The sequence below is a fragment of the Saccopteryx leptura genome, chromosome 2 (genome assembly GCF_036850995.1).
Source record: "Saccopteryx leptura isolate mSacLep1 chromosome 2, mSacLep1_pri_phased_curated, whole genome shotgun sequence".
NCBI classification, from domain to species: domain Eukaryota; kingdom Metazoa; phylum Chordata; class Mammalia; order Chiroptera; family Emballonuridae; genus Saccopteryx; species Saccopteryx leptura.
In genome coordinates, this window is record NC_089504.1 from 299,981,067 (window position 1) to 300,008,563 (window position 27,497).

The window sequence follows — 27,497 nt, forward strand, 5'->3', positions numbered from 1 at the left end:
TCAGCCAACTCAGAGTGACGCCTTCTAGAATGCACATTTCGAATGTCATGATTAATGACCCTAAGCTTATATAAAATAGACCCCATTAAATACACTCAAAGTGTTGAATGGAAGATTTATGCTTTATACTGAATTAATTTCAAGACTTTCTATTATGTATCTTAAAATATTCTAATAAATCACGCTTACTGGTATAATTACATTTCCTTTTCTAGTCAGACTACACAGCAGTGACTTAACGTTGAAAAGTGGTAAAGAGACAATCACATCAAAAACAAGATTAAGAAAGGGGAAAAAAAATAACTTACCAAATAGGTTTCCTAAACTTGCATCCATTTTTATTTCAAATACTTGAGAAATGACATAAAACGTCAGTAAAAACACGGCCACTGCTAGCACCAGCTTTGCAGCACCTAGACAAAGGGCAGAATTGAGCGGATGAGCCCACAGGACTTTTACTGTAGAACACTGAAGTGGAAAGGGTAACTTTATAAAAAACAGTTTTAAGACCAATACATTTTTTACTTTTTATCTATTGAGCTTAATTTTACTTTAGTTTCAACAAAAATTGTATCAAATATCCATCCAGATAAAAGATTTTCCTGATCAAAGAATTATCAGATTGGCTAGGAATCTAAATAAAGAACTGATTGAGTCATCTGCTTAATTTTGCAGAACAATGACCTTCCATCAACTGCTGGCTGACCACACAAAAGTGTCGTAGCCAACAGAAGACTGCCACCAAGTATGCTGGATGACCCAATTCCTTATCCTTTTCGAAAATAAAAGGCAGTAACACCATACAGGCATGATGCCGGCCCTGGAAGGTCTGGAGGTACGAAGGCAGCAGAGCAAGATGTCCACTAAGTGGGTGTCACCAACCAGCCTATATCTCGGGGACACTGAGTGCTCCTGGGACGGTAACAAAATGTATTCCTTCTCAGAGCTGATATCTAGAGACAGGCCCTCGCCACTCCTGGATGTCACCTGGCCTCTAACACATACGATTCCCGATGTGGTTACATGGTCAGCTCTATGAAGACAGACTCTTAGTTCAGTTCTTCATACCTTTGTATCTTTAACCATTTCTGAGTGCCTTACAATTAGGTAGCACTACTATTAACTAATTAACTGCTTAAGATGAATCATCATTTGTCCTTTTTTTTCTCCAAAGCTAAGTAAATCTAGGAAAGAAAAAGAAAACGTGCAAGAGGGGAGAGAATATGGAAAGTGACCAGAAAAGAAATGGAAAGTGACAGAAAGAAAATGGAAAGTGACAGGGAAGAAATATATCCTCTCCCGCTTAGGATCTCAGAGCCATCGCATTATTCAGGTACAATATGGGTGTTTGTCCACTCTCTATTCCCCTCCCTTTCCAAAAGCCTAATTTATTCCATGTAAAAGAGGTACAAGTCGTCCCTCGCCTGATCGCGGTTCACTTTTCGCAGTCTCACTGTACTGTGGATTTTTTAATTGTATATATCCAATTTTGTATCACGGATTTTTCACTATATCATGGGATTTTGCGGTATATAGGTATTTTTCTTTATTTGTTATTTTAATTACTTTTGTGGTAAAATAAGCAAAATAAGTGTGGGAAAGGTTTATAAGACTGTGGGGAGGGTTTATAAAGCCTTAAAATATATATAAATAATAAAATAAATATAAGGTTGCTACTTTGCAGGTTTTCACTTATCACAGGGGGTTCTGGAATATAACTCCCCACATAGACGAGGGACCACTGCGACAGGGTCATTAGTTATCTCATTCTCCTTAAGGAAACAAATGTCCAGAGGTGAGGCAACTGCCCCAAATTAGAGATAATTCAGTGGACCGGCACAAGGACCAGAATTCAGGGATCCTGACACAGCTCTGTGCCTTTGTCCAGTACTCTACCACCAAATTACTATATTCTCCCGAAAATCTACTGAACGTCAACTTATTAGGCAAGGAAGAGTAAAAAAGCACTATGCTCCTCCTATTTTCATAAACCTCAAGACATCAGGACTACTTCATTAAGAAGAGAGAAGGGGGCCCTGGCCGGGATGCCCAGTGGATAGAGTCATCCTGGGACAGGGAGGTTGCAGGTTCTATTCCTGGTCAGGGCATGTACATGAAGCAATCAATGAGTGCACAACTAAGTGGAACAACCAGGGGCCAGTGAGTTGATGCTTTTCTCTCTCTCTGCCTCCCCCCTCCCTTCCTCTCTCTCCCTTCCTCTCTCAAATCAATGAAAAAGTTAAAAAAAAAAAAAAGAAAGAAAAAAAATCAAGCAAGCAAGCAATCAATCAACAGCGCTCAGAAAGGCTAATGACGCTAAGGAGCATCACTTTCTCAGAGTTACTCTCTCCTATTGAGAAACACCCTAAATAGAGAAACGCAATGGCAAGGAGAAAGCCTAACAACTGAAGTAACCAGTCTCGACCACCCTCCATTTCCTATGTTCTCCCCCCAAAAAACTGTTTTCAAGAGCAACTCCAAGTTGCCTATACTTTTAGTGCACGAGGCAATAAAATTCCACATGCTTTAAGATCTTGCCCCCACGGGACCCAGCAGAGTGTCTGGCACATAGCAATAACTCTCAACAAGCATTTGCTAAATAGACTAATGCTAACAGGTGGCATATTCCTTCTGGATCATTTAAGACTTTTTGGCATGAAGATTATATATCACAGTATAGGTTACCATCTCATTTCCTAGCAAGTATAGGCAGGTGCAACAAGAGATTACCTTTCCCTATCCTGTGTGTGTGTGTGTGTGTGTGTGTGTGTGTCACAGAGACAGAGAGAGAGACAGAGAGAAGGACAAATAGAGACAGATAGACAAAAAGGTAGAGAGATGAGAAGCATCAATTCTTCATTGCAGCTTCTTTGTCTCCTTAGTTGTTCGTTGATTGCTTTCTCACATGTGCCGTGACCAGGGGGCTGCAGCAGAGCAAGTGACCCTTTACTCAAGCCAGCAACCTTGGGCTTCAAGCCAGTGACCTTTGGGCTCAAGTCAATGACCCTGCACACAAGCCAAATGAGCCTGTGCTCAAGCCAGCAACCTCAGGGTTTTGAACTTGGGTCCTCTGCGTCCCAGTCCGATGCTCTATCCATTGTGTCACCACCTGGTCAGGCCCTTTCCCTATCCCTTAAAAGCAGATAGATGAAACTTTTGTTGTTCAAAGATTGAAATATTAAAATATCAAGTTTATAATATATGGAAATTTTAAATTCATTACCAAGCTAAACCTGAGCCTACACTAAAAAAGCTATTTTCACCATACATCCATATATTTACACATATACACATACACATAGACGTAGGTGCCTACTACAGAGCTAAATGTTTTATGAGCATAATTTCATTTGCACAGCTTTTTAAGATAGTCTTTTCATTTTACAAATAGAAACAGGCTAAGAATTTGGTCCACTTGCCTAACTAAGTTCACATAACTCAACAGTGGTAGAACTTAGTCTTAAACCAAGGCATACTCATTCATACAGAACCACCAGAGGGACTAGGAGGACACAAGAGCTCGAAGGGAGAGAAAAGTTGGTGGTGGAGAAACCACTGGTAACAGAACAAGCAGATGGTTGCTGAGACCAACAGGCAGGTGGAGGCTAGCAGACCTCCACAATGGTAGAGTTCTGGAGTGTCTGGTACAGAGCGGCTCTTCCAGAGCTGGTCCCCATCCAATTCTGAACTCAGAGCGGCCCACCTGTGCCATAGCATGGTTCTCATCCATGACTTCCCGGGACATTCCCTCTCCCTTCTAGCCATGAACTGCACTAATCAGAATGTCTCCCTATTTTCACAAACCAAAAAGTATAATAAACTTTAGACACCAATACCTCACTGTATCGATAATGACTATTGGTGCATTTCAAAGCAACCAGGATGTTTTTTAAAGTGAGAAAGGGTTAATTAGTTTAAAAGCAATAAACTAATAGCTAATCTTTCTTACTGACTCACTGAAAGCAATCCCCCGAAGACCTATATGAGGAACAGTGCCAAACATAAAACAAGCACTCAGTGAATAATCAAGCATCAAATAAACTTAGTATTGTCAGAATCAAAGAAATAGACTACAAAATTCATTTCAACTAGAATGAATGTAGAATTATGTGAGAAAGGAAAATTCATTATTTCAAATAACCATACTTAATTAAATAATATACCTTTAAACTCATCTGGAAATACATAATCGCAGTCCTGCTGTACTCATAGATCATATTTTTGTTTAAAAAAATAGACATTATGACATGTTATTTTTTAAACCGCAAATAAGCTCTTGATTTCTGGAAATATTTTTCTTTAGTAATTAAACAGTGATGCAAAAAAAAATTGTTTTATAAAGTTCATGACCGAGAGATACAGATTTTTGAATTTCTACACAAGCACTAGTGAACACCCCTCAGTTATCTGTTTTTAATAATCATGATGTTGAATCACCTGTACTTGATTCTATACAATTACGGCTGAAACTAGGAGATATTTTGCCCACCCACCTTGACTTCAGGTTCTTCTAAGAGATGCTCCCGTAGGAAAATATTTTGTTTGCAGGCAAGAAGATGATAATTAAAAGAAAGCCTATCTTGATTTTGAGAAATTACAAGTTATCTCCTACGTTGGATATACACTTGGTAGAAATTTGTGAAATGTGCACTTCCTCTAGGGTCTTGGCTGGGCAGGTGTGGAAGGATCACACTTCTTTTCACTATAGGTAGGACGAGGTAAGTCATCAGCCCCTCCAGCGATCTATGCGCCTGTCTTGTTTTAACGTTTAAGGAGAACTGCCTTCATACTACGAACATCAAGTGGTGCTTTCCGACTTCCTCACTATGCTGCCTGAGGAACAGATGGCCCCACGCATAATCTCATTTAGGCAGATTGAACTTGGACTAGCAAACAGCACAGTCACTTAAGCAAACACACATTTTATTGAATCCTTTACATACACTAGTTTGAATTTATCTTTACATATTGGAAAAACTTAAGCTTTTAAGCTTGACAGCTCATTTTCTTCAACAAGCTAGAATTTAACAAAAACAGAAATCAGCCCCTTAAGGTTGTCTGATTGATCTGTATATGGGCATTATGTATGTACTGTTAGTCAAATAAACTTAACATATAGGAACATGACCATTAAAACCGTAACTTAACATATTCTGCATAAATACTTTCAATGACAGTGCTCCCAAACACTTAATTAACACTGTCCAACTTGTGATATGCCAACTACAAGAAAGCATAGAGGCTAAATAATGACCCGGCTTGATAAAGTTCAGCTTTGCATGGATGTAGAAAACGATTATTTACCCTTTCCTTTAGTCACTGCTAAGCAAACAGGTTACACAAAAAGCAAAATTATTTCTACTGAGTTGACATGTGTACCTTACCTGCCACCCTCATGCTTGGTTTTTCGGTCTTTGGCACTTGTCATTAAATAAGCTCCTACAATCAAAAGAAAAGGCAAACAGCATTAGGTCTAGAAGGGACAGTCCTCCTTAGACTGGGTTTAGTGTGTCTTTATTAAACTAAGTGTCATGACATTTCTAAGCAGTCTACCAATATTGACATCTAATGAAAAATCTCTTATCACTGGGCCTGTCCCTTCCACGGGGCCACAAAGCTACTGCATGGACAGTCATGTCTTCCACTGCCCATTCATAACCCCACGCCCCGCTCCCAAATGAATGAACACAGGAGAGAAAACCAGCCATCATGTTTGTGAAGAGAAGATAATGTCTCCAGTTATTTACAGATCTGTCTTTTTATAACGTTTAAGGATAACTACCTTAGTCCTATGAACATCAAGTGGTATTTTTCAATTTCCTCAATACGCTGCCTAAGGAACAGATGAGTACTCCCAGTGATTATGTACCAGTAGGAACTCTGGCTATTTACTCCAAACTCCCAGTTTGCAGTAGAGGGTCAGAGATGAAACTGCTTATTCAGTCAGGGAACAAATTAACGGTAGAACGGGACTAGGATTTAGGTGTGCTTGCTCCCGCTCCAGGGCTCACTACACTACACGAAGCCACTTCATTCCGCATGTGACATATTCAGGTGTTACTATGTTAAGCAAAGACTTCTTATCTTAACACGAGGGTTCTCTCACTACATGAAGCCACTTCATTCCGCATGTGACATAATTCAGGTGTTACTATGTTAAGCAAAGACTTCTTATCTTAACACGAGGGTTCTCTTCTTCTTCATGTTTTCAAGTTAAGTTTGTAAGAGAATATATTCCAAAGTACAGAATTACAATTTTAATTAGCCCAGCACTTATTATTGACAGTGTATGTTATCCATCAATGAAGAAATGATTACCCTTTGGTGTTTTCCTAATAAGAAATAAATACTGGAAAACAATCTGTGTATGTGGATTTCCCTCCTAAGAAATAACTCAAGATAGAAAAAGCAAATGGAAATGCAAGTAAATGAGATTAGCAGGGAAGCCATGCCCAAGTTTAGCTAGATAGCTACTGCAGGCTACTCAATTACTGCACAGGAAAGGAATTTAAAAAAAAATCCTGATTAATGTATCACAATAATCAAAAATGCATCTTTATTTTTTTTAGACTGTATTTTCATACTGATGTTTTGTTGATGAAGTCTGATTTAATAATAATACATAGATTTTTGGGTCAGCTAAAAATAATGCCCACCTCTGAAGACCTTGAGCGGAGGTGAGACATCTGGTTTCCTTATTTACCTGTAAGGACTGATGGGGGAGGGGAGCATCCAAAGGACCAATGCCCTTCTGTATGTGTATATGTGTTTGTCTGTAGGTGTGACACCCCCCACTGGGTGGAAGGGGGGTTAAAAACACAAAGATAAATCCTCAACAAATATGCTCTGACTGGACTGGACTCTGTGGAATTTGAAACTTGAGATCTGCTATAATGTGGTCACACGGACAGTCCCATCCTTTAGACCAGGGGTCCCCAAACTTTTTACACAGGGGGCCAGTTCACTGTCCCTCAGACCGTTGGAGGGCCGAACTATAAAAAAAACTATGAACAAATCCCTACGTACACTGCACATATCTTATTTTAAAGTAAAAAAACAAAACGGGAACAAATACAATATTTAAAATAAAGAACAAGTAAATTTAAATCAACAAACTGACCAGTATTTCAATGGGAACTATGCTCCTCTCACTGACCACCAATGAAAGAGGTGCCCTTCCAGAAGTACGGTGGGGGCCAGATAAATGGCCTGGGGGGGGGCGCATGCAGCCCGCGGGCCGTAGTTTGGGGACCCTGCTTTAGACCCTCAAATACATAAGCACATCCTTACATGTTCATGCCAATGGGCTTTTACTTCTCTGTGGGTGTTACCTTGGAATTCCACTCCTGTGGTCATTTTGAAATTCCAAGGGGGTCTAGGTTTAGGAGAGGTCCCTTGGTCTGGCCCTCGGTGATGTCTTATCCCATGCAAACATGTGGGTAGCGCCAGGGGTGCAGGACATACGACTGCCACATTTAGCAAGGCGGCCCCTTAGTGTGGAGAGGCAAAACAACCATCTAACTCAGGGGTCAGCAAACTTTTTTGATAAAGGGCAAACGGTAAATAATGTAGGCTGGGAGGGTCATACAAGCTCTGCTGCAGCTTCTCAACTCTGCCCCGTTTGCACCAGCAGAGCCACGGGAGAGAGCCTAAGTAAACAGTGGGTGTGGTTCTGTTCAAGTGCAACTCCATTTATAAAATCAGGCAATGGCTGCATTAGGCTCATGGGCCAGAGTTCGCTGGCCTCTGATCTAATTCATGCCTCCCTGAGACCTAGGAAACCCCAGGAAAAATCAGAAAGCACAACACTGAATAATTAGGCAGGCCTTTCAAACTCTGCATTTCACCAATAGCATGTAATTCTTAATGTGGCTAAAATAATAATAGTAATAAGCATACAAACTCAAAGGAACCCGCTTATCCCAGGTAATGGCTAAAACAGGCAGGCCAAAGGGTCAACACCCTTATGTGAATACTCTTCTGCCCAATTTACCTCGAAGAAAGTACCAACACTTGAACTAGCACTGAATTGAGCATTGTTGACTTATTTTCCTTTGTTAGTTATCTGAACACCTTCCACACAATAGAGAGAAAGTTAATGTTCCATATCTATTCAAACTAACTACTTAGCCACAGGTTTGGAAAATAACCAAATGGAAAGAAGAGATTCTGAAGTATCCACAAACCGTTACATAAAAGCAAAAAAAAAAAATCCTCGGCTTTTCAAATGCAAACCTCAGCGGTTATAAATCCTCTTAATAGTCCTAACAGAAATGGACACTATATTCACAACACCCACACACCTTTCTTCCCAGCTAACATTTCACAATCACTTCACTCTTTTCCGAGTGTGGCCTAGGAAAATGTCTTTGAAAGTGTGATAAGCAGCTGGGGAGACACTTCAGTTGGGCTGTCCTAGTTCAGTTTCCATCACCTGCTGAGGGGGCCACACCTGTACCATTAACACCACTACCTCACGCACCTGCCACCTCTTTGCACTGCCTACCAAGCCTGCTTCTCAACTGCTCACAGTTAACACTGCAATACAAGCAACGACAGCTGTCCTGCTGACTTCGTGGTTTCCGTTCCATTTCTCAGAGAACAACATCTAGTAAAATCTCTCAATTAATTAAGACTCATCAAATTTCCATCCTAATCCATTTTTAATTAATATGCTTAAGAAGCATGTTAGTTTCATAAGAGTGTAAATCAGCGTGAGGAAAGACTACTGAATGTATCAGAGAGCAAATCCAGGAGCACCTGTTAATAGTGTGCTACTGAGTTCTAAACTTGTCTTCTAAAGAGGACATTTCAAAACAAGGAAAATCATTACACATAATCATCTTATTGGGGGAAAGAGCAAAATCTTAATGGGATCTTGTATAAACCTGAGGCTGAACCTTGAACGATCAGGTAGTGATTTAAGAGGTCCAGAGAAAACAAACACAAGAAACAATAAAGAGGTAAAGAGGCCTCCATTAGAAATTCAAATCTCTTTAATCCAGAAGCTACAGGTAAAAGGATTTATAACTTTTATAATATATTCATTAAAAGGTAGAGACACCTAACCAGGTGGTGGCGCAGTGGATAGAGCATCAGACTGGGACGCAGAGGACCCAGGTTCAAAACCCCAAGGTCGCCAGCTTGAGCCCAAGGTCGCTGGCTTGAGCAAGGGATCACTGGGTCTGCTGTAGCCCCCCAGTCAAGGCACATATGAGAAAGCAATCAATGAACAAATAAGGTGCTGCAACAAAGGTAGAGACATAGAAATTAGATCCACTTACCAAAACTAGAATATTGGTGATAGAGGAGAATATTTTTAGGACCGATTAAAACAAAAACACAATAAACAATTCCGATGGTACATTTGTGAAATGCTGATAGGCCAAAACAACAACTTTCTGTGTTTTAGATAAATGACTGAACCCAATCAGGTTGCTAATACATGAAGTGCACTGTCACCTGAGAGTCCACTGCAAGGAGGGTCACCATCCTTGGGCGTCTTTGGGCAGTACGACCCTGTTCTGGATAATCACTAATCAAGAATGTGGGCCCCGGCCAGGTAGCTCAGTTGGTTAGAGCATCGTCCCAATATGCCAAGGTTGCAGGTGTGGTCTCCGGGCAGGGATCATACAAGCATCAACCAATGAATGCATAAATAAGTGGAACAACAAATTGATGTTTCTTTCTCTCGCAAATCAATACAAATTAAATAAAAGAAAAAAAGAACGTGACCTAGCTCTCGCCTACAGAAGAGAACCCAAATTAGGGTCTCAAAGTGACATACTGAATGGCTTTGAACATCTTATAAACACTTCCTTTAGCCCAATTATCTACTTTAGTCTAATTTAGAGAAGTTTTGTACAAATCAGTCCTGAACAAGCAGGTACCATCTTAGAATCAACCTACTTCAGGAAAAACAAATCAGTACACAGGTAAGTGATACTTTCATTCTTTTCTTGAGAAAGGGGCTCCCGCTACACCATGTGAATTAAAAAAAATAAATAAAACACCTTCTACATAAAAAAATAAGCAATAAAAATAATCATTTCCCAGGAGAGGAAGGCCTTGGCAGTTAGCAATAAAGCAGGTAATAATGCATTAGCTGATCAATTCACAAACATTCTTATTTTATGTAATCTTCTCAACAGCCCTTTACTGTAGAGCAGGGGTCCCCAAACTTTTTACACAGGGGGCCAGTTCACTGTCTCTCAGACCATTGGAGGGCCAGACTATAAAAAAAACTATGAACAAATCCCTAGGCACACTGCACAGATCTTATTTTAAAGTAAAAAAAACAAAACAGGAACAAATACAATATTTAAAATAAAGAACAAGTAAATTTAAATCAACCAACTGACCAGTATTTCAATGGGAACTATGCTCCTCTCACTGACCACCAATGAAAGAGGTGCCCCTTCCAGAAGTGCGGCGGGGGGCCAGAGAAATGGCCTCAGGGGGCCGCATGTGGCCCGCGGGCCCGTAGTTTGGGGACCCCTGCTGTAGAGGGTATTAGGATGGCATTATCGATGAAGTCAAGGGATTTGTCTAAGGTTATATGAAGGGTAAGACGCTGAGGCTACAAATAAATCCTCCCCCCTTCACCTTGGCAGCTCCCTGACATACTGAACATAAGGAGCTTGTTGACAAATTTCCATGCCAATCAATCCGGCTTTTGCAAACTGCTCTGGGAATCACTCATCTCTGATGCCAGCCAGCCAGCCACTCCAGAGATGTGACAAAATGACTAAGCATGTGTATTAGGATTGTCCTGGAAGACAGGAGAAAGGGAAGCCCACAAACACATCCATTGATGTATTTACCGTATTTCCCCATGTATAAACGCATCCCCCCCAAATTTGGGGTCTAAAAACTGGGTGGGTCTTATACAGTGGTTGTAGAGTTTTTACTTGCATTTCCCACTTTTTGACAGTGATGAGGCATTGTATAAATTTTATGATAAATAAAACTTGAGTTCAATAACGTTCTGTACTACTTTTTTTTTTTCTTCAAATTTTGGGCCCCCAAATTAAAGTGTGTCTAATACACAGGAGCGTCTTATACATGGGGAAACACAATAATATCAGCAGAAACAACCATTAAACTGGAAAAAAAGTACTACAGATTATATAAAGAAACTATGAATTTAATCCAACTTGATCTCAGTGCTGGCCAAATGCAATTTTAAATGAGTCAAATGAATGACATCCACATAATTCTAACATTCATGTGGAACTGGAGCTTTTCAAGAGAATGAAGAAAATAAGGTCAAAGTACAAGCTGATAAATTTAAGTACATTTAGTCCCAGTAATGGTCAATCCGACTGGGCCATAGGGTGTCCAGGTATTTGGTTAAATGTTATTCTGGGTGTTCTGTGACGGTGTTTCTAGGTGAGACGTGTCTCCGGCAGTGTGCCCCTGTGTCAGTGGGCCTCACTCATCCAATCTGGGGGGCAGGAACAGGACTAAAAATTCTGAGTAAGAGAGAACATGTTCTGTCTCCTGACTCTGAGCTGGGACATCGGTCCTCACCAGCCTTCAGACTTGGACTGAAACTTACACCATCAGTTCTGGTTCTCAGGCCTTTGGATTTGTGTCGGAACTTGACCACTAGCTCTCCTGCTGATTTCTCCATCTCTACAACTGCATGAGCCAATTCCTTATGTTATCTGTTAATCCGTCTGTCCATCCATCTATCCATTCATCCATTACCTATTGCTTCTGTTTCTCCAGAGAACCCAGACTAACACAGAGTCCCCAAAATCAGAATGTAAAAGGTTACACTTTCAATCCCAGAAAAGGTGACAATACGGAAGTCAAAGGATAATACAACTAAGTCATTAGAATAAGTTATTCTGATTTTACATAGAAACAAATAAAATTATTTGCAAAGAATACTTTTATTTGTGTGGATAAAATAGAGCAATTATTTGCAAACATTTTCTGTAAAGGAACCAGGTGGTAAATATTTTATGCTTTGTGGACCAACCATAGTCTCCATTGCAAACACTGTGCCCTGCGCTGTCAATGGAAAGCAGTCATAGATATAGATAAACCAGGACCCAGCTGTGTTATAATTAAACTTTGTTTACAGATACTAAAATTTTAACTTTAAAATTTTCACATTACAAAATATTATTCCTTTGTTTTTCAATCACTTAAAAATGTAAAAACCAATCTTGGCTTGTGGGTCTGAGCCCATGGGTTATAATTTGCCAATCAGAGATGGAGGAACAAAAAAATAAAGTTTAAATTTGAAATACTGTATTTCTTAAATAGAGGAATCAACTTTGCTGACCATACCCTAATATTTCAACACTTCTTGTTGGGTCATCTACAGGATGCAAACTCCTGCGAGGCTTCCCCTGGGCCTCTAAAAAGTATCGCTACAGAAGTGGGGCAGAAAAACGGTCCGAAATTCAGTGTTCTGTGAGTGTTCGCTGTACACGTTCATTATCAACTACATGTTCATTATCAACTGCTCTCTGTGGAAGCATACTCCATGAGAAACAAACAATATAACAAATCCTCTTCAGAAGAAAGAAAAAAAAATCCTTCCCTAAAATGAAGCTGTCTGTCTAAGCAAAGACAGGAATATATCTAGGTTCTGGGATGTTTCCCAAAGTGATCACAGTAGATACATATAAAGGATAAAACTTAATCTTATTATATCTCATAGCATTAACTGTGAAATTACATTGGAGAGGAGAAACAGACACTGCGCTTTTCTTTATGAAGGTAATTAATAGTGATGACTTTTGTAATGGGCTTAAAAAGGAGGAAGTTGTAGGATCAGGGAACATGCAGATACTCCAGTACTTTCAGCCTTTTCTATAGTACATTTTCACTAACAAAATAAAAGTTGGTTTTGTATCTTATTTGCATAATTGATCAACTGTCTTTGGCTTGTCATTTGCTTTCCTGATGTTCTTGTTTAATAAAAAAAAAATAATCAGCCTGACCTATGGTGGCGCAGTGGATAAAGTGTTGACCTGGAACACTGAGGTCACTGGTTCGAAACCCTGGGCTTGCCTGGTCAAGGCACATATAGGAGTTGATGCTTCCTGCTCCTCCCCCTACCTTTCACTCTCCTCTCTAAAAATGAATAAATTAAAAACAAAACAAAAAAAATAATCAAATGCTTCTTTTTATTGCTTCATATTCATTTTAAAATATCCCCTAATTTTTTTGAGCAGTATATTTATCTTTAAAAATGCCTTTTCTTAAATTAAAAATAAAAAAGTAAAAAATAAAATAAAAATAAAAATAAAAAAGTCATTGCCACAGTAGATGCAGACTGCTATCAAGTACCCTGCCTTACCCAGGTGTTACCATACAGCCTGCCAGGCTGAAAAAATTTAGGAATTACAGAATGAGGAGAGGTGAGAAGGTGGTAGTCATTTGAATGAATCTGAACATTTAACTCAGTATATCTGACTACCTTTTCTTATAAATATTGTGAATTTAATAAAATTTGCTGATTTACTAAATGATTAACAGAAAAAAAAATCCAATAACTAACTTGAGAATTTGACTACTAGAAGACTCATACTAAATCCTAGAAAATTTTCTTCAAAAATCTACCATTTTAACACATATGTCATACTCCTTTGAAAAGTCAGTATGACCTGATAATTAAATGAAAATTATTTTATTTATTTTTTAAAATTTTGAGTATGTTTTTTAAAGCTGGGGACCGTGAAACAAGGGTGGGCCTAGGAAACAAAAGAAACAACAGGAGCACCCGGGTGGGGCTGCCGTCAGCTCACTGGAGGCAGAGAAAAGGGGGCCTTGGAGACAGGATGGGGGGGGGAGCCTGGAACCAGCTGCAGCTGCCACTGCTCACTGCTCTCTGGTTCCAGGTTTCAGGGGGTCCCTTAGAGCAGTGGTCCCCAACCTTTTTTGAGCCACGGACCGGTTTAATGTCAGAAAATGTTTTCACAGACCGGCCTTTAGGGTGGGACAGATAAATGTATCACGTGACCGAGACAAGTGTCAAGAGTGAGTCTTAGACGGATATAACAGGAAATCTGGTCATTTTTTAAAAATAAAACATCGTTCAGACGTAAATATAAATAAAACGGAAATAATGTAAGTTATTTATTGTTTCTCTGCAGACCGGTACCAAATAGCCCACGGACTGGTACCAGTCTGCAGCCCGGGGGTTGGGGACCACTGCCTTCGAGTTTAGGAAATGCCACTGTGGGGGAAGAAGAGAGGGAAGAGAAAGGTGCAGGCAGACTCCTGGGAGGAGGCGTGCGCCTCAAAGGGACATTTGTAATGTCTACCTAACAACTAGAGAAATAGTGCAGGTTTTTAAACAACCAAACTAACCTTACATGTTACTAGAAGAAAAAAGGGACAAAACACAAAAGTTTTTTTCCCTTAAATTTAAGAAAGGAAAAAAAAGAGATCTCTATGGATTCTATGATGCCAACGATACCTAATTTAAAAAAGATCACTACGGTAAACATAATATATCCACTCCTTTCACAAGGTGGCCTTCAAAAAGGTAAGACTGCAAAGCAGCAGACCAACACCCTCTTGATTAGGGCTCAACAGAACCAATACATCAACCTTTCAGAATAAAAATGTAATGTTTTATTGAAAGCCTTGGGGTCCTGGCCAGTTGCTCAGTGGCTAGAGCGTTGGCCCTGCAAATGGATGTCCCATATTCGATCACCAGTCAGGACACACAAGAGAAGCAACTATCTGCTTCTTTTCCCCTCCCTCTCCCCCTCCCTCCCCTCTTTCCCTCCTGCAGCCAGTGGCTAGATTGATTAGAGCAGTGTTTTTCAACCAGTGTGCTGTGAGACATGGTCAGGTGTGTTGTGGGGAAATTAAACATGAGTCCCCAGACTACAGCCCGCGAGGGGGATATGGCCCGCGGAGGCTATTTATCCGGCCCGCTGCCAGCCGCCTCCATCTGAACATAAACATTCCCCTCACAATCCCTCCAGCTATCAGCGACAGGAAGAGTGGAGGCACAGGGAACGCTCACTGACCAATCACCTTCTAGGATTCATCCCGATCACTAGCGATGAACCAATAGTAGGCTGCCTCTCATCCACACCCAGGAAGGTCCCCACTCGGGCTGCCGCGCACTTGTCATTGTATGGCCAAGGCGAGTAGTTGAAGCTGCTACTCCTCCCCATGGTCCCGATTTCTAATCCTGGTCAGGACTGGAGGTAAATGTTGCCACCACTAGATGAAGCCTCAGCCTCAGCTGGTTATGTCTATCCTGATGGTGTATATAGATATTTGACCTTTTTCTTTTTAAAAGAGGACCCCGCAGAGGGTGATATACAATGCATCACAATGTTATCTATATTATCTATGGCCTCCTGAAGGCTCATCTTCTTAAAGAGCTCAAATCTCTATATACACCATCAAAACAGACAGAACCAAGGCCCCTGCACCCAGCTGACCATGGGATTTGAACCCACAACCTCAGGGAGAACTCTAGTATTTATCAGAATCCTTACTTAGAAAGCAAACTTCTCAATCTGACAGTAGAGATGCTCTGAGGACTTATGATATTAGAGTACCCAACATTTTCTAAAATTGATTTTGTCCAGTCTCTATATAGAGTATTTGCCAAATTGATTTGAACCTACAACCTTGATGAAAGCTCCAGTATCTATTAGCAGGACTGTATATATGAGGGGATACATGGGACTATATATATGAGGTTACATGGGACTGTATATGAGGGGATGTTACGTGGGACTGTATATGAGGGGATGTTACGTGGGACTGTATTTATAAGGGGATGTTATGTGGGACTGTATATGAGGGGATGTTACGTGGGACTGTATATGAGGGGATGTTACGTGGGACTGTATATATGAGGGATGTTACCTGGGGCTGTATATATGAGGGGGTTATCCTTTTATATTTAACTTTTTTTTAATAAATGTAATTTATTTAAACTTTAAATAAATTCTAACAGAGTGTCATTTTGTGTCATTTTGGTAGGTGGTGTGCCCCAGGATTTTGTAAATGTAAAAAATGTGCCGCGGCTCAAAAAAGGTTGAAAATCACTGGATTAGAGCATGAGTTCCAGACAGGGGTTGCTGGGTGGATCCCAGTAAGGGAACATGCGGGAGTCTGTCTCACTGTCTCCCCTCCTCTCACTTAAAAAAATAAAGAAAACCTTGGGAAGAGAGATATGGATAATCTATGCCTGGATTCTTCTTAAGTTATCTGAACTAGTATTACATGGCTTATCTGAACTACTATCACATGGTTTTTCTTATTTTCTTAATAGCATCATACTGAAATTGTATTTTTAAATAGGATTAATAATATCTGAATGTGGCTAAGAAACAAGATTTAAAATGTACAATGGAAAATTACAATTAAGCCAGAAAGTGGTCTTAACCCCATTCCCTGTCCCAATGTTACCAATGCTTGATATGAGGCCTCCTGGGCCTGGACTGGGTGGATGAACTTTCCTCCACCGTCCACCGTCCACCGCTCTGTGTCACCTGCCGCTGAGTCAGCTCCGACTCCTGGTGACTATGAATGAGACACGTCCACAGTGTCTTTCCCTAACAGCGCTGCTCCGCTCCTGTGGACTCATGCCTCTGGCTTCTTTTGTGGAGTCACTCCATCTCCTATTTGGTCTTCCTCTCCTCCTGTTGCCCTCTGTTTTCCCCAGCATTGTCTCATCTGAAGACGTCTGCCTTCTCCTGGTGCAGCCGAAGCAGGACAGCTGCAGTTTGGTCACTTTTACCACTAGAGGTGTTTCCGGCGTCACTGGCTCTAGGTCCCACTTGCTTTGTCTTTCTGGTGGTCCAGGGTAGCCATAGAGCTCTCCTCCAATATCATATTTCAAATGAATCCATTTTTTCCCCTTTAAGCCTTTATACTGTCCAACTTTCCAATCCGTACACAGTATTGGGAAAACAAGGGTGTGGACGGCCTTAGGTAAGCCTTTTTTTTTTTTTTTTTTTTTTTTTAGTTCTCCCGGCAGTGAGTGGAGAAAGTTCTATCTGATCTCCAGCAGCTAGACAGCTCTATCCTTTTAAACACAAAAAATGAGCCAATATAATTACAATATCAACTTGAACCTGCAGTTAAAACCAGCTAGCAAAGGTGCCCTAAGTCATTTAAGTGCCCTGTTTAGACCAACCGGGTCCCACTGTCATAGTGAAGAGAGAGGTAACTGACACAAAAGACTTTCACACCTGCAAGCTTTTCTAAGGGAAAGGGTTCAGTCCAATGCTTGCCAGAAACATCACCGGGTCCTGGGCAGGCATCCGAGCCACCAGCAGCCACAGGTGGAGAAGACTTGTCCACAGTCTGGAGAGTGAATGGGGCTCTTTGTGCTGATAGTTTAGGGAAGAAATATATAAGTTGCTTTGAAAGAATTTACAGTGGCTACAGATAAAAGGGGTGGGACAGGTGAGGTGCAGAGTCCCTAAGGAAGACATGTTTGCCCTTTAGGATTGGTTGTGGGTGAGTCCAGGAAGATCATGTGTAAGCCAGAAGCAGAGGCGCCTGGAGGTCTGTGGCCCCTGGTGGTGGGCTACCGGGCTGCTCTCTCTAGATAATCGGGGAAAGAGCCACCTGGACGTTAATTCAAAATGTCAGCACACATTCAGGAAGGAGCAGTTCTCTGTTGCTTTTGCCTTGAAGTTATTAACTGATCTGTCTCTTCCTTCCACTCTCCAGCTGCTGTAATTCAATCAAGACCCCTCAATTTTATTCTGGTCATAACCAAACCTGACAGACCATACACTACATTCTGGGAGCAAAACTACTTCAACATGGTTCATCTCAATGTGAAAAGTCCCATAGTAAGCTCCTTAAATCAGTGTGAATTAGGTAAGAGACCTAAAGTTCTCACCTCTTTAGAAATTTGCAATATTGAGTTTCTGAAATATTTCCATTGATCAACAAGCATTTAACGGTGTCAATACTTCCAGTGACTAAAAATGAAACAGCGCCTGGCCTGTGGTGGCACACTGGATAAAGCATTGACCCGGTGTTGGGCAAATAAGTTTGTAAATTTTGTGTTATTTGGGTTTGCTCACTTTTATTGTTAAAAATGGTTGCTACCCAGGTGAGGCTGCTGATTACCTTCCTGCTTGGGAAGGGACATTGTTATGCTAATGTGTGCTAGAGGAGGGGTTTTGCGCCAAAATGTTTTAAGAAAAAAGGAAAAGAAGAAGGAGGCCATGTTTTTGCAGAGTGAGAGCAGGGAGGAAGAGTGCTGGAGAGAAAGAAGCCAAGATGGAGGGGAAGGAGAGAGAAGCCAGTCTGTGTAGAGAGTTAGAAGCCATGTTGGCAGATGGGGAAACAGAGGTGACTTAGACTGGTGGGGGGCCTTTGATTCTAGGAAAAACCAGAAAAGATTCTCCTGGTTGTGGAACTGGAGACTGTCTGAGTGGGTTTTGGTGTTTTTACTTGCCAGCCAGTTGTGAGGCTAGAATAAAGGAATGGCCCACCAGTTTTTAGCTCTGCTGTTTCTCTACGGTCTGTCCGAATTCAGTGAGAACCTGCATGTGAACGGCCATGACGGCGGCGGCCCCTGGCCTCATACCCGGAATGCTGAGGTGCTGGTTTGAAATCCCAGGCTACGAGAAGCAACTGCTATGAGTTGATGTTTCCTGCTCCACTGACCATTTTCTTTCTCCCCCCCATTCTCAAAAACCAATAAATAAAATCTTAAAAGAAAAAATGAAATGGTCATATGCTCCACTTGCCCTCCCAAATCTAATATAGCTAAGCCACATTTTCCTGATGGAGATGTTTCATCTTCCAAGATGGTGGCAAGGAAGGCAGCGCCACGAGCAGGTGGGGCTGTGCCTCCCTGAACCTTCCTCAGTGCAGACAGACTTGTCCTCAGCCACGGGTACTCTCTCCTTCAGGATCCAACTGCCATCACGGCACCTCCTGTCGACTTGGGAGCCAGAGTTCAGGTTTACTCTAGCACAGATTTGGTGCTTAACTCTGATTATGACCACTATATCCTAACACTATACAAGACAGAACAGTCGTTGGGTGGTATATAGGCTTATAAACAGCTAGCTGCCCTCAATGAAGGCTAGGGGGAGTGATAACGATAAAAAAATCAAATGATCAAGCCACACCCAATGTCAAAGTCACACTGAATAAATATTTCAGGGGACTGGAATTACAAATGGGAATTACTAAAGTACAAAGAAGTTAGAAATAGGGCTTCTGTACTGAACCATCAACTCGAAAATGCCTGAAAATGGGTAAGATGAAAATAGTATCGGTCAAACTGGAGTGCATTATAGTTTACAATATAGCTAAACTGCATTTTGAAAGTCATCATCACAAACATCATTACAAGTACATGTCTAATAATTTATATTAAAGTTTATTATAAACATATTTTACACAGTAAAAGATCTGAAGGAATACTACATTATAATTTTTGTATTTCATTCATTAGGAAACTTCTGTGCTTCCTAATTAACCTTCATCAAAACAAAGAGGGGCTGGTGGTTCACTCTATTTTATTGATTCTACAGTGCATGCTATTTTCCTCATTTAACATGTCTTAAATAAGTTTTTAGATGTATATAAAATAATGGTGTCCCTTACAAACATCTTAGATTTAATGAAACATTGTATCTGAGTTTCTGAAGCCCTAACTACAATGTTACTAACAGCATGGACACCGCAATCACCTGTGGGCTTTTTACAATGCAAACTCCTCAGTCCAGGATCCCTAGGAGGAAGGAGAAAACTCCATTCAGGTTAAGGAGCTCCCTGGCTGAGTCTCATTCATGCTCAGATCTGAGAACTTTAGACACACACCTATCCAACACAGAGAAGTTTAGGGGAATTAAAAAAAAAAAGAAGAAAAAGAAAAAGTAGACAGATCTAGGCCAAAAAAAAAGGCCCAAAGGTAAAATTAACAGGACAAAAATGTTCATTCTTTCCTTTACAATGCATAGAAATCAGCCTGACTCTGGGCCAGGTACCTGTAGGGGAGAGCAGGGAGAGGCGGCACTGAATAAATCCCGCACAGAAAACTCCTGTTTGCAACGGTTACAACACTGTTTGATAGAAATGACCCAGATGTTTGCCTGCAGTTTTTCTTCTACCAAAGTGAATTTTGCTTTAAAAGTCATAATCCAGTTGAAGAAATGAAATAGTGATAGATTTCTGTCACTGAGTACAAAATACCCCCAAACAGAAAACAAGATGAAATGCACTTTAGTTCTGCCTGCTCTTTCACAGTTCTACAACTGTTGCTTAAACAGTTTTGTAATCCAAACTAATTTAATCTTACACTATGCCATCCATCTAGGAGGGGGAAGAATGATGAAAGGATAGCTAGAAATAGATATTATTTGACAATAAATAAAACCAAATACATTTTAACTATAAGTTGAACTAAGTAGGATAAAAAAGTATCCAGTTAATAAATTGCTACAAAGAGATTTGAGAACAAGGGGCACAAATTTACATACAGTATAGTTATTTTCACCTCATGGAACTATATTACATTGTATCAGATGAGAAGTTACAGATTTCTATTCTAATTAATGTTTAAGAATTCCCCTACATATCTATCGCATTTTATTGCCTTTAAGTAGCCCACAGAACTACAAGGGCAAACAATTCTGTCAGACCTTCTATGGGAACAAATGTAGGGGCAGAGTGATTCCATGTGCCCAAGGGTCCTGGAAAATACACCAATTCTACAAAAACAAACAAACACTGAATGCAAGTTAGCAGCCATCTGCAAAGGACAGGTAGTAAGAACTTCTAGTGTACAATTTTCTGAACCAATTTAAAAATTCATTTTTATCGACCACAGGTTCCTCGAAACACATTTAATGATCACTTAACTGCATATAATTGTATCGATAGGTAGTACCCCTGATACCGTGATACTACCTTTACAAACCTTGTGTGATATAGAACGAAATCCAGAAACAGACTCACTGCTGTAGATGCCCAGATAAGTTTTTCTCACAAGCACACAAAACTCACCAGGGCTCATCAATGTGTTACTGTCGACAGTCAGGGAGCCCTGGGATTCTCCCCCACTGGCCAAGACGGCTTAGGTGGAGGTTCTTACACTGAGCGTGCTGAAAGCTAGAACGATGAATGGACAGGGCCGAAGCATACCAAAAGCTAGATAATTAGATAGGGAAGAAAAAACCCCCTCCCCTCCCTATCCTTATAAGAACCTTGGCCTTGAGCAGGGAGAAGAGAAGATGGTCTTTGAGGCAAGAGTCCGTCACTCTCTCACCTTGCAGCCCGGAATAAGCCTTTCCTTTACAGCAGCACCTGTCTCACGAGTTCAGCTTTCCTTGCGGCAGGCAGCCCCAACACCTGTTCGGTTAGAATGGATGAATGACTAAACAAATACAGTACGCATGCATGCATAGGGCAATATTATTCAGTCATCAAAAGGAATGAAGTCCATGGAAGAACCCGGAAAACATTATGCTAAGTGAAGTAAACCAGATACAAATGATTCCATATAGTATGATTCCATTTATAAGAAATCTCCAGAATAGACAAATCCATAAAAACAGAAAGCAGACTAATGATTACCAAGGGTTGAAGGAAGGTGGGAATGGGGTGTAAACTTAATAGACATGAGGTTTCCTTTTGGGGTGATGAAAGCGTTTCAGCGCTAAACTCAAGGGATGATTGCACAACTTTGTGAATGTACTAAATGTCACTGAATTGTACACTTTAAAATGGCAAAATTTATGTTATACGAGTTAAATTTAATTTAAAAAACTCACTGGAGTAAAACTGGAAAAATGATGTGTAGTAGATGAACATTAATTAGACTAGAAATAAAATGTAAGTAACCACAACAGTTTCTTTCTGACGCAGTAGCTGCGGGAACTCAGGGGCATCAGAACACAATCTCCTCCCATGAAAGAGTCAGCTGACTGCATTTTACAAGCTGAATAAAACTCAGCAAACCTGTTCAAGTTTCAAGATCTTGGGAATCTTGTCCAATCTCCCCAATCAGATAAAGAGAACAAGGCACTGCGGGATATTAAATAATCTGGTCCATACCATTCATAAAGTGATGAAATGTAGAACTACTGCTTAAAATCTAGATTATCTGATCCCAAAGATAGGAATGCTCTGGGACTAAGGTCAAGACAAATTTTTGCTATTGTACTAAGCTCTGAGCTAGATGGACTTTTGTTGAGACCTAAGACCAAAATCTTTTGCTTCCTGGGTCTTGAACTTTCAGCTTTAGGAAATGGGTATAAAATGGAGAGAGAGAGAGAGAGAGAGAGATAGAGACAGGCCCAGGCTGTCGTATTTATAGCCTCCATGATACTTCTAATAACTACTGGTGCATAGTAGGCACTCTTACATTTTTAAATGAACATAAAGATTTCTAGACACTGAGACTCACAATTTTTAAGACTTGAAATATGTGGTAAAAATGTAAGACTCTTATGATCCCAACAGTGAACACAATAACTTTTTTATTTAACAGTCTCTTAGTTCTTTGACTCTCCTTCTAACTGCCTTTTCATTTTTAATGTATCTTCATTAATTATGAAAAGATTAACCAATGGGCAATGCTTAAAGTAGCAATCTATATTAAATTTCTGTAATAAAACATCCATTAAGTTTATTTTGAAAGTCACTTTAACCCAGGGGTGCTCATTCTTAATTTAACTCCCCTTAAACAGAAGTCCCCTACATCAGGGATTTGGGAGGAAACTGGCCTATGTCCTTTAAAAATTTTTTTTTTTTTACACAGTGAGAGGTGATTACTAGAATTAGTGGGGTGATCACATTGTAAATTATAAAAATGTCACACTATATTGTACACCTAAAACTAAAATAGCTGACATAAGATAGTATATCAACTGTACTTTAAAAAACAAATCAAAAGTCTTATTTGTGGGTGATTCTGAAAGGTCCTCAGGCTGAGAATCAGTGCATTGAATTTTTTTATTTCTTACTATCAAGAAATGCTATTCTAGCCCTGGCCGGTTGGCTCAGTGGTAGAGTGTCGGCCTAGCGTGCAGGAGTCCTGGGTTTGATTCCCAGCCAGGGCACACAGGAGAAGCGCCTATCTGCTTCTCCACCCCTCCCCCTCTCCTTCCTCTCTGTCTCTCTCTTCCCCTCCCGCAGCCAAGGCTCCAAAGTTGGCCCGGGCGCTGAGGATGGCTCCATGGCCTCTGCCTCAGGTGCTGGAATGGCTCTGGTTGCAACAGAGCATCACCCCCTGGTGGGCATGCCGGGTGGATCCAGGTTGGGCGCGTGCGGGAGTCTGTCTGCCTGCCTCCCCGTTTCCAACTTCAGAAAAATACAAAAAAAAAAAAAAGAAAAGAAAAGAAATGCTATTCTACAATGTGCTAAGAAAATATTACACAGAATTTGGGAAACAAAGCTTCTAACACCTGTATAAAATTAGAGGGGAAAAGAACTCAAGCGACTAGGTAGCCTTTAAAAGAGGTACAATGAATGAATGATACAAAGCCAGACACTGCCTTGGCCAATTTCTTGCAATTCAACATAAGTTTTTAACTTTTATTATCTAAATTAACAGGAGAGCCCTTGGTACTCTGAAATATGCTACGCAAATAGACACATGCTGCTTAATGGCGCGAACAGGTTCTGAGAAATGTGTCATTAGATAATTCTGTCCTTGTGCGAACACCATACAGTGCACTTACACAAACCTGAATGGTCTAGCCTCCTACACAGCTAGGCTGTGTGGTCTAAGCCAGTGGTCCCCAATCCCTGGGCCGCGGACCGGTACCGGCCCGCAGAGAAAGAATAAATAACTTACATTATTTCTATTTTATTTACATTTAAGTCTGAACGATGTTTTATTTTTTTTAAATGAGCAGATGCCCCTCTGTTACAACTGTCTAAGACTCACTCTTGACGCTTGTCTCAGTCACGTGATACATTTATCCGTCCCACCTTAAAGGCCGGTCCGTGAAAATATTTTCTGACATTAAACCAGTCCGTGGCCCAAAAAAGGTTGGGGACCAATGGTCTAAGCTACAAGCCTGTACAGCATGTTACTGTACAAACAATAAACCAAGTACAAGAGAAAATGATGCAATCAAGAGATAAGATGACCACGAGATATATGAGGCTACTGCAGGTGTAGTATGGCATACGGCTTTACAGCAAACTTAAAGAAAAAACAAGTTAAAAGTGCATACATTCTAAAATAATGATTAAAAAGTATAGGATAGTAAGTACATAAACCAGTAACATAGTCATTTATTATCATTATCAAGTATTATGTCCTGTATATACAGTTGACCCTTGAACAAAACAGGTTTGAATGGTGAGGGTCCGCTTATTTGCAGACTTCGTTTTCAGTAAATAGTCAGCCACTTGGCCCTTCACAGCTGGACATTCAACCCACTGTGGATCAAAACAGTATAACTGACCCATACTGGGAATCCGCCACTGGGAATGTGAAAATACTATTTCTATCCACGGTTGGTGGAATCTACAGTTGGGAAAGCTGCCCAGAAGTCAAGACTTACACCTGGATTTGGGTCCTAGCTGGTTGACTCTGGATAAAGCATCATCCCAGCACACTGAGGCTGCGAGTTCAGTTCCTGGTTTAGGCACACTCAAGAAACAATCAATGAGTACACAGAAAAATTGAACAACTGAGTAGAACAACAAGTTAATGCTTCTCGTTTTCTCCCTTCCCATTTCTCTCTCTCTCTCTCCCCCCCCCCCCCCCTCTCTCAATGAAAAAAAAAATGACTTATACCTGGATTTTCAACTGCATGGGAATTGAAGTTCCCTAATCATGGTTGTTCAAGGGTCAACTGTATGTGCTCTACTTTACAAGACTGGCAGCACCTCCAATATAATGAAGAACCTTTATACTATGATGTCATATCACTAGACAATAGGACATTTTTTAGTTCCATCATACTCTTCTGGGACATAGGACATTTGACTAAAACATCATTATGCTGCACATGACTGTTGCAGTCATGTTTACCAAAACTTGGAAAAAGGTGACAGGATACCACTAATCCCCCAAGGTGGTCAAGGGTCCAAGGGGTATGGGAACTACAGCCAGCATCAACCTCAAGGGGAGTTCATATTTTCTCTGCAAAATTCATAAAGATAGATAAAGACCTACTCTTTGCGTTGTAAGAAACAAATTTGCCTATGAAGCCACTTGGAGCAGTGCCTAATAAGCAATCTTAATAGTACCTAGTATCATTGTATCCATATATTTTTATTAAGTAAAAAGAAACAAAGAAAAGGTTCTATCCATCAGACAGTGATTCTGTATTGTACAGAAAAAATAATGTTAAGGTAGAAGATGAAAGCACACACACCTCAAAAATGCACCTCTGTATACCTTAATATCAATGGGCGGGTAGCTCAGTTGGGTAGAGTGTTGTCTCAATAGGCCAAGGTTGAGGGAGCCATCCTCCATCAGAATGTATGAATAAATGGAACAAATTGTTTCTCTCTCTCCCTCCCTTCTTCTCTTAAATCAATTTTTTAAAATAGCATCTAAAAAAATTGTCAATCAGTCCCTGATACTATTTAGAGCTAGAGTCATTCACCCCTACACACAGTAGAAACTATGAGGACAGGCAACAAATGGGGTAAAAGAAGGAGGAACTGCACATTCCTCAATGACACCCAATACCAACCGGCTGGACAGTTTTTTTAAAGCACCTCCAGTTTAAAAGACACTAAAACTTAGCTACAAGTGAGCCAAGACGGCCTTCCAGAGTTCCCGGGCAGCATGAAGCCCATCCCCGCCTCTCCGGAGCTGCCAGCCCACGTTCCCCACTCCCGGCGCGGACCTCGCGGCCAGCGCGCCCCAGGTGGCCGCCTCGGCGCCCCGCGCGAGCGCCAGGTGCAGGCGCCGCCCGCCCTCCGCCAAGCCAGAGGGGACACCGGGGGCAGCGGTGACCGCGCCGAGGCGGCGGTCGGGACCCCGGCCAACCACGTTCCGCTGCCTCGGTCCTGCCCTTGCCCTCTCCCGCGGGGCGCGCCGCGAGGACCGGGGGCCGCGGCGGGGGAGTGAGCGGAGGATGGAGGGGAAGGTGGGGTCCCGGCCGCCCGGCCGCCCTCCCCGTCCCGGGCCGCGGCGCCGGCCTCCTCCCCGCCCGTCTCACCGTCACACTCGCCCGCCTTCCGGCCTCCCCGCGGTCGGTGCTGCCGGGGGCCACGGGCGCAGCCGCCGCCGCCTCCCACTCGTCCTCCGCTTCCTCCCGAGCTCCTCCGGCTTCCCCTCACCCCCGCGAGTGGCCGGGAGGAAGCCAGCTCGCCGCTGGGCCGCCTCCCCCGCCTCCCCGCCGCGACCAATGGGTCCCCGCCGCCGGGAAGCCGCGCCCGCCCCCTGGCGGTGGAGGACCGAGCGGGCGCGGCGGCGGACCGGACTAGAGGGCCAAAGCCGGGGGAGGCGGCCGCGGGCCGGTCCGCGTCCCGGGCCAGCGCAGCGCAGCGCAGTTTGGGCCTGCCACGTGGGAGCCACGGCCGCCCGCCCGCGCCTGGTGCAGCCCGGGCCGGCGAGAATGTGTCACGCCCTTCTCCTCGGTTCACACGCAGTGTCATGAATCCAGACCTTAGGGGAGAAATTGTATAATAACCAGTTGTTGGGCAGATAAAATGTATTATGCTCACTTTGTTAAAGAGGCCTGTAAAGCCAGAAGCCACGGCCAGGGCCACTATCGCAGCAGCCTCCAGGCCCATGCAGGTTCGCATTGGATTCGGACAGTCGGTAAAGAAACCATGGAGCCAAAAACTGGTGGGCCATAGTCTTTAATCCTACCTTGCACCCGGTGGGCAAGTAAAAATACACACTGGGCTCCAAAACCCAGTCACACTCAGTGCTCACAAAGCCACTGACTTATCCGAGTTTCCTAGAATCAAAGGTTTCTATTCTAGCTCACCAACCTTATTCTCCTCAGTTCCCCATCTCCTTCCTTATCCCAGATACAAACTCTACACAGACTGGCATCTCACTCAGTACTCCGCCATCTTGGCTGCTTCTCCTGGCCTACTCCACGTGGCCGCCTTCTGCTCTCCTCTGCTCTCTCTTGCTAATCTCAGGAACCAAGTGGCAAGTTCCCGTTCTACCCCTATTTTATAGTGTAGCTTCACAACCTTTAATCCAATATACAAAATAGGGTAGTCTCTAATACAAAGTCACTTCTCTGAGGCATGATTGGATTGTACCGCCCTACAGCAAAAAGGGTGGGAAAGGCTTAATCCCAAAACCAAGCCCCAGGTTACAACGATCTCCAACACACATTAATATCACCTGGGCGATGGCCTCTTTAACAAAGTGAGCATAATACATTTTATCTGCCCAACAAGGCCGTTGCCCAGGTGATATTAATGTGTGTTGAGAATTGTTGTAGCCTGAGGCTTGGTTTTGGGATTAAGCCTTTCCTACCCTTTTTGATGTGGGGTGGTGCAATCCAATCATGCCTCAGAAGGTGACTTTGGGTTGGAGACTTCCCTACTTTGTATATTGGATTAAAGGTTGTGAAGCTACACTA

At 41.9% G+C, this 27,497-nt stretch overlaps 1 protein-coding gene across 2 annotated transcripts in view; it reads right to left on the reverse strand.

The window, feature by feature from the left end:
* The window catches only part of FAM3C (FAM3 metabolism regulating signaling molecule C), a 56,718-nt gene extending 30,433 nt beyond the window's left edge, over nucleotides 1–26,285 (reverse strand). Inside the window, exons 1-4 of one of the 2 annotated variants that reach the window (XM_066362560.1) lie at nucleotides 26,109–26,285; nucleotides 21,245–21,327; nucleotides 5,385–5,439; nucleotides 309–413 (exon numbers count right to left, since the gene is read on the reverse strand). In XM_066362560.1, the coding sequence (XP_066218657.1) occupies nucleotides 309–413; nucleotides 5,385–5,397 (118 nt within the window). In that variant the 5' untranslated portion in view covers nucleotides 5,398–5,439; nucleotides 21,245–21,327; nucleotides 26,109–26,285. The remainder of the gene's footprint in view (nucleotides 1–308; nucleotides 414–5,384; nucleotides 5,440–21,244; nucleotides 21,328–26,108) is intronic. The other variant, XM_066362559.1, reaches the window with a different exon arrangement.
* Nucleotides 26,286–27,497: the final 1,212 nt, after the last annotated feature.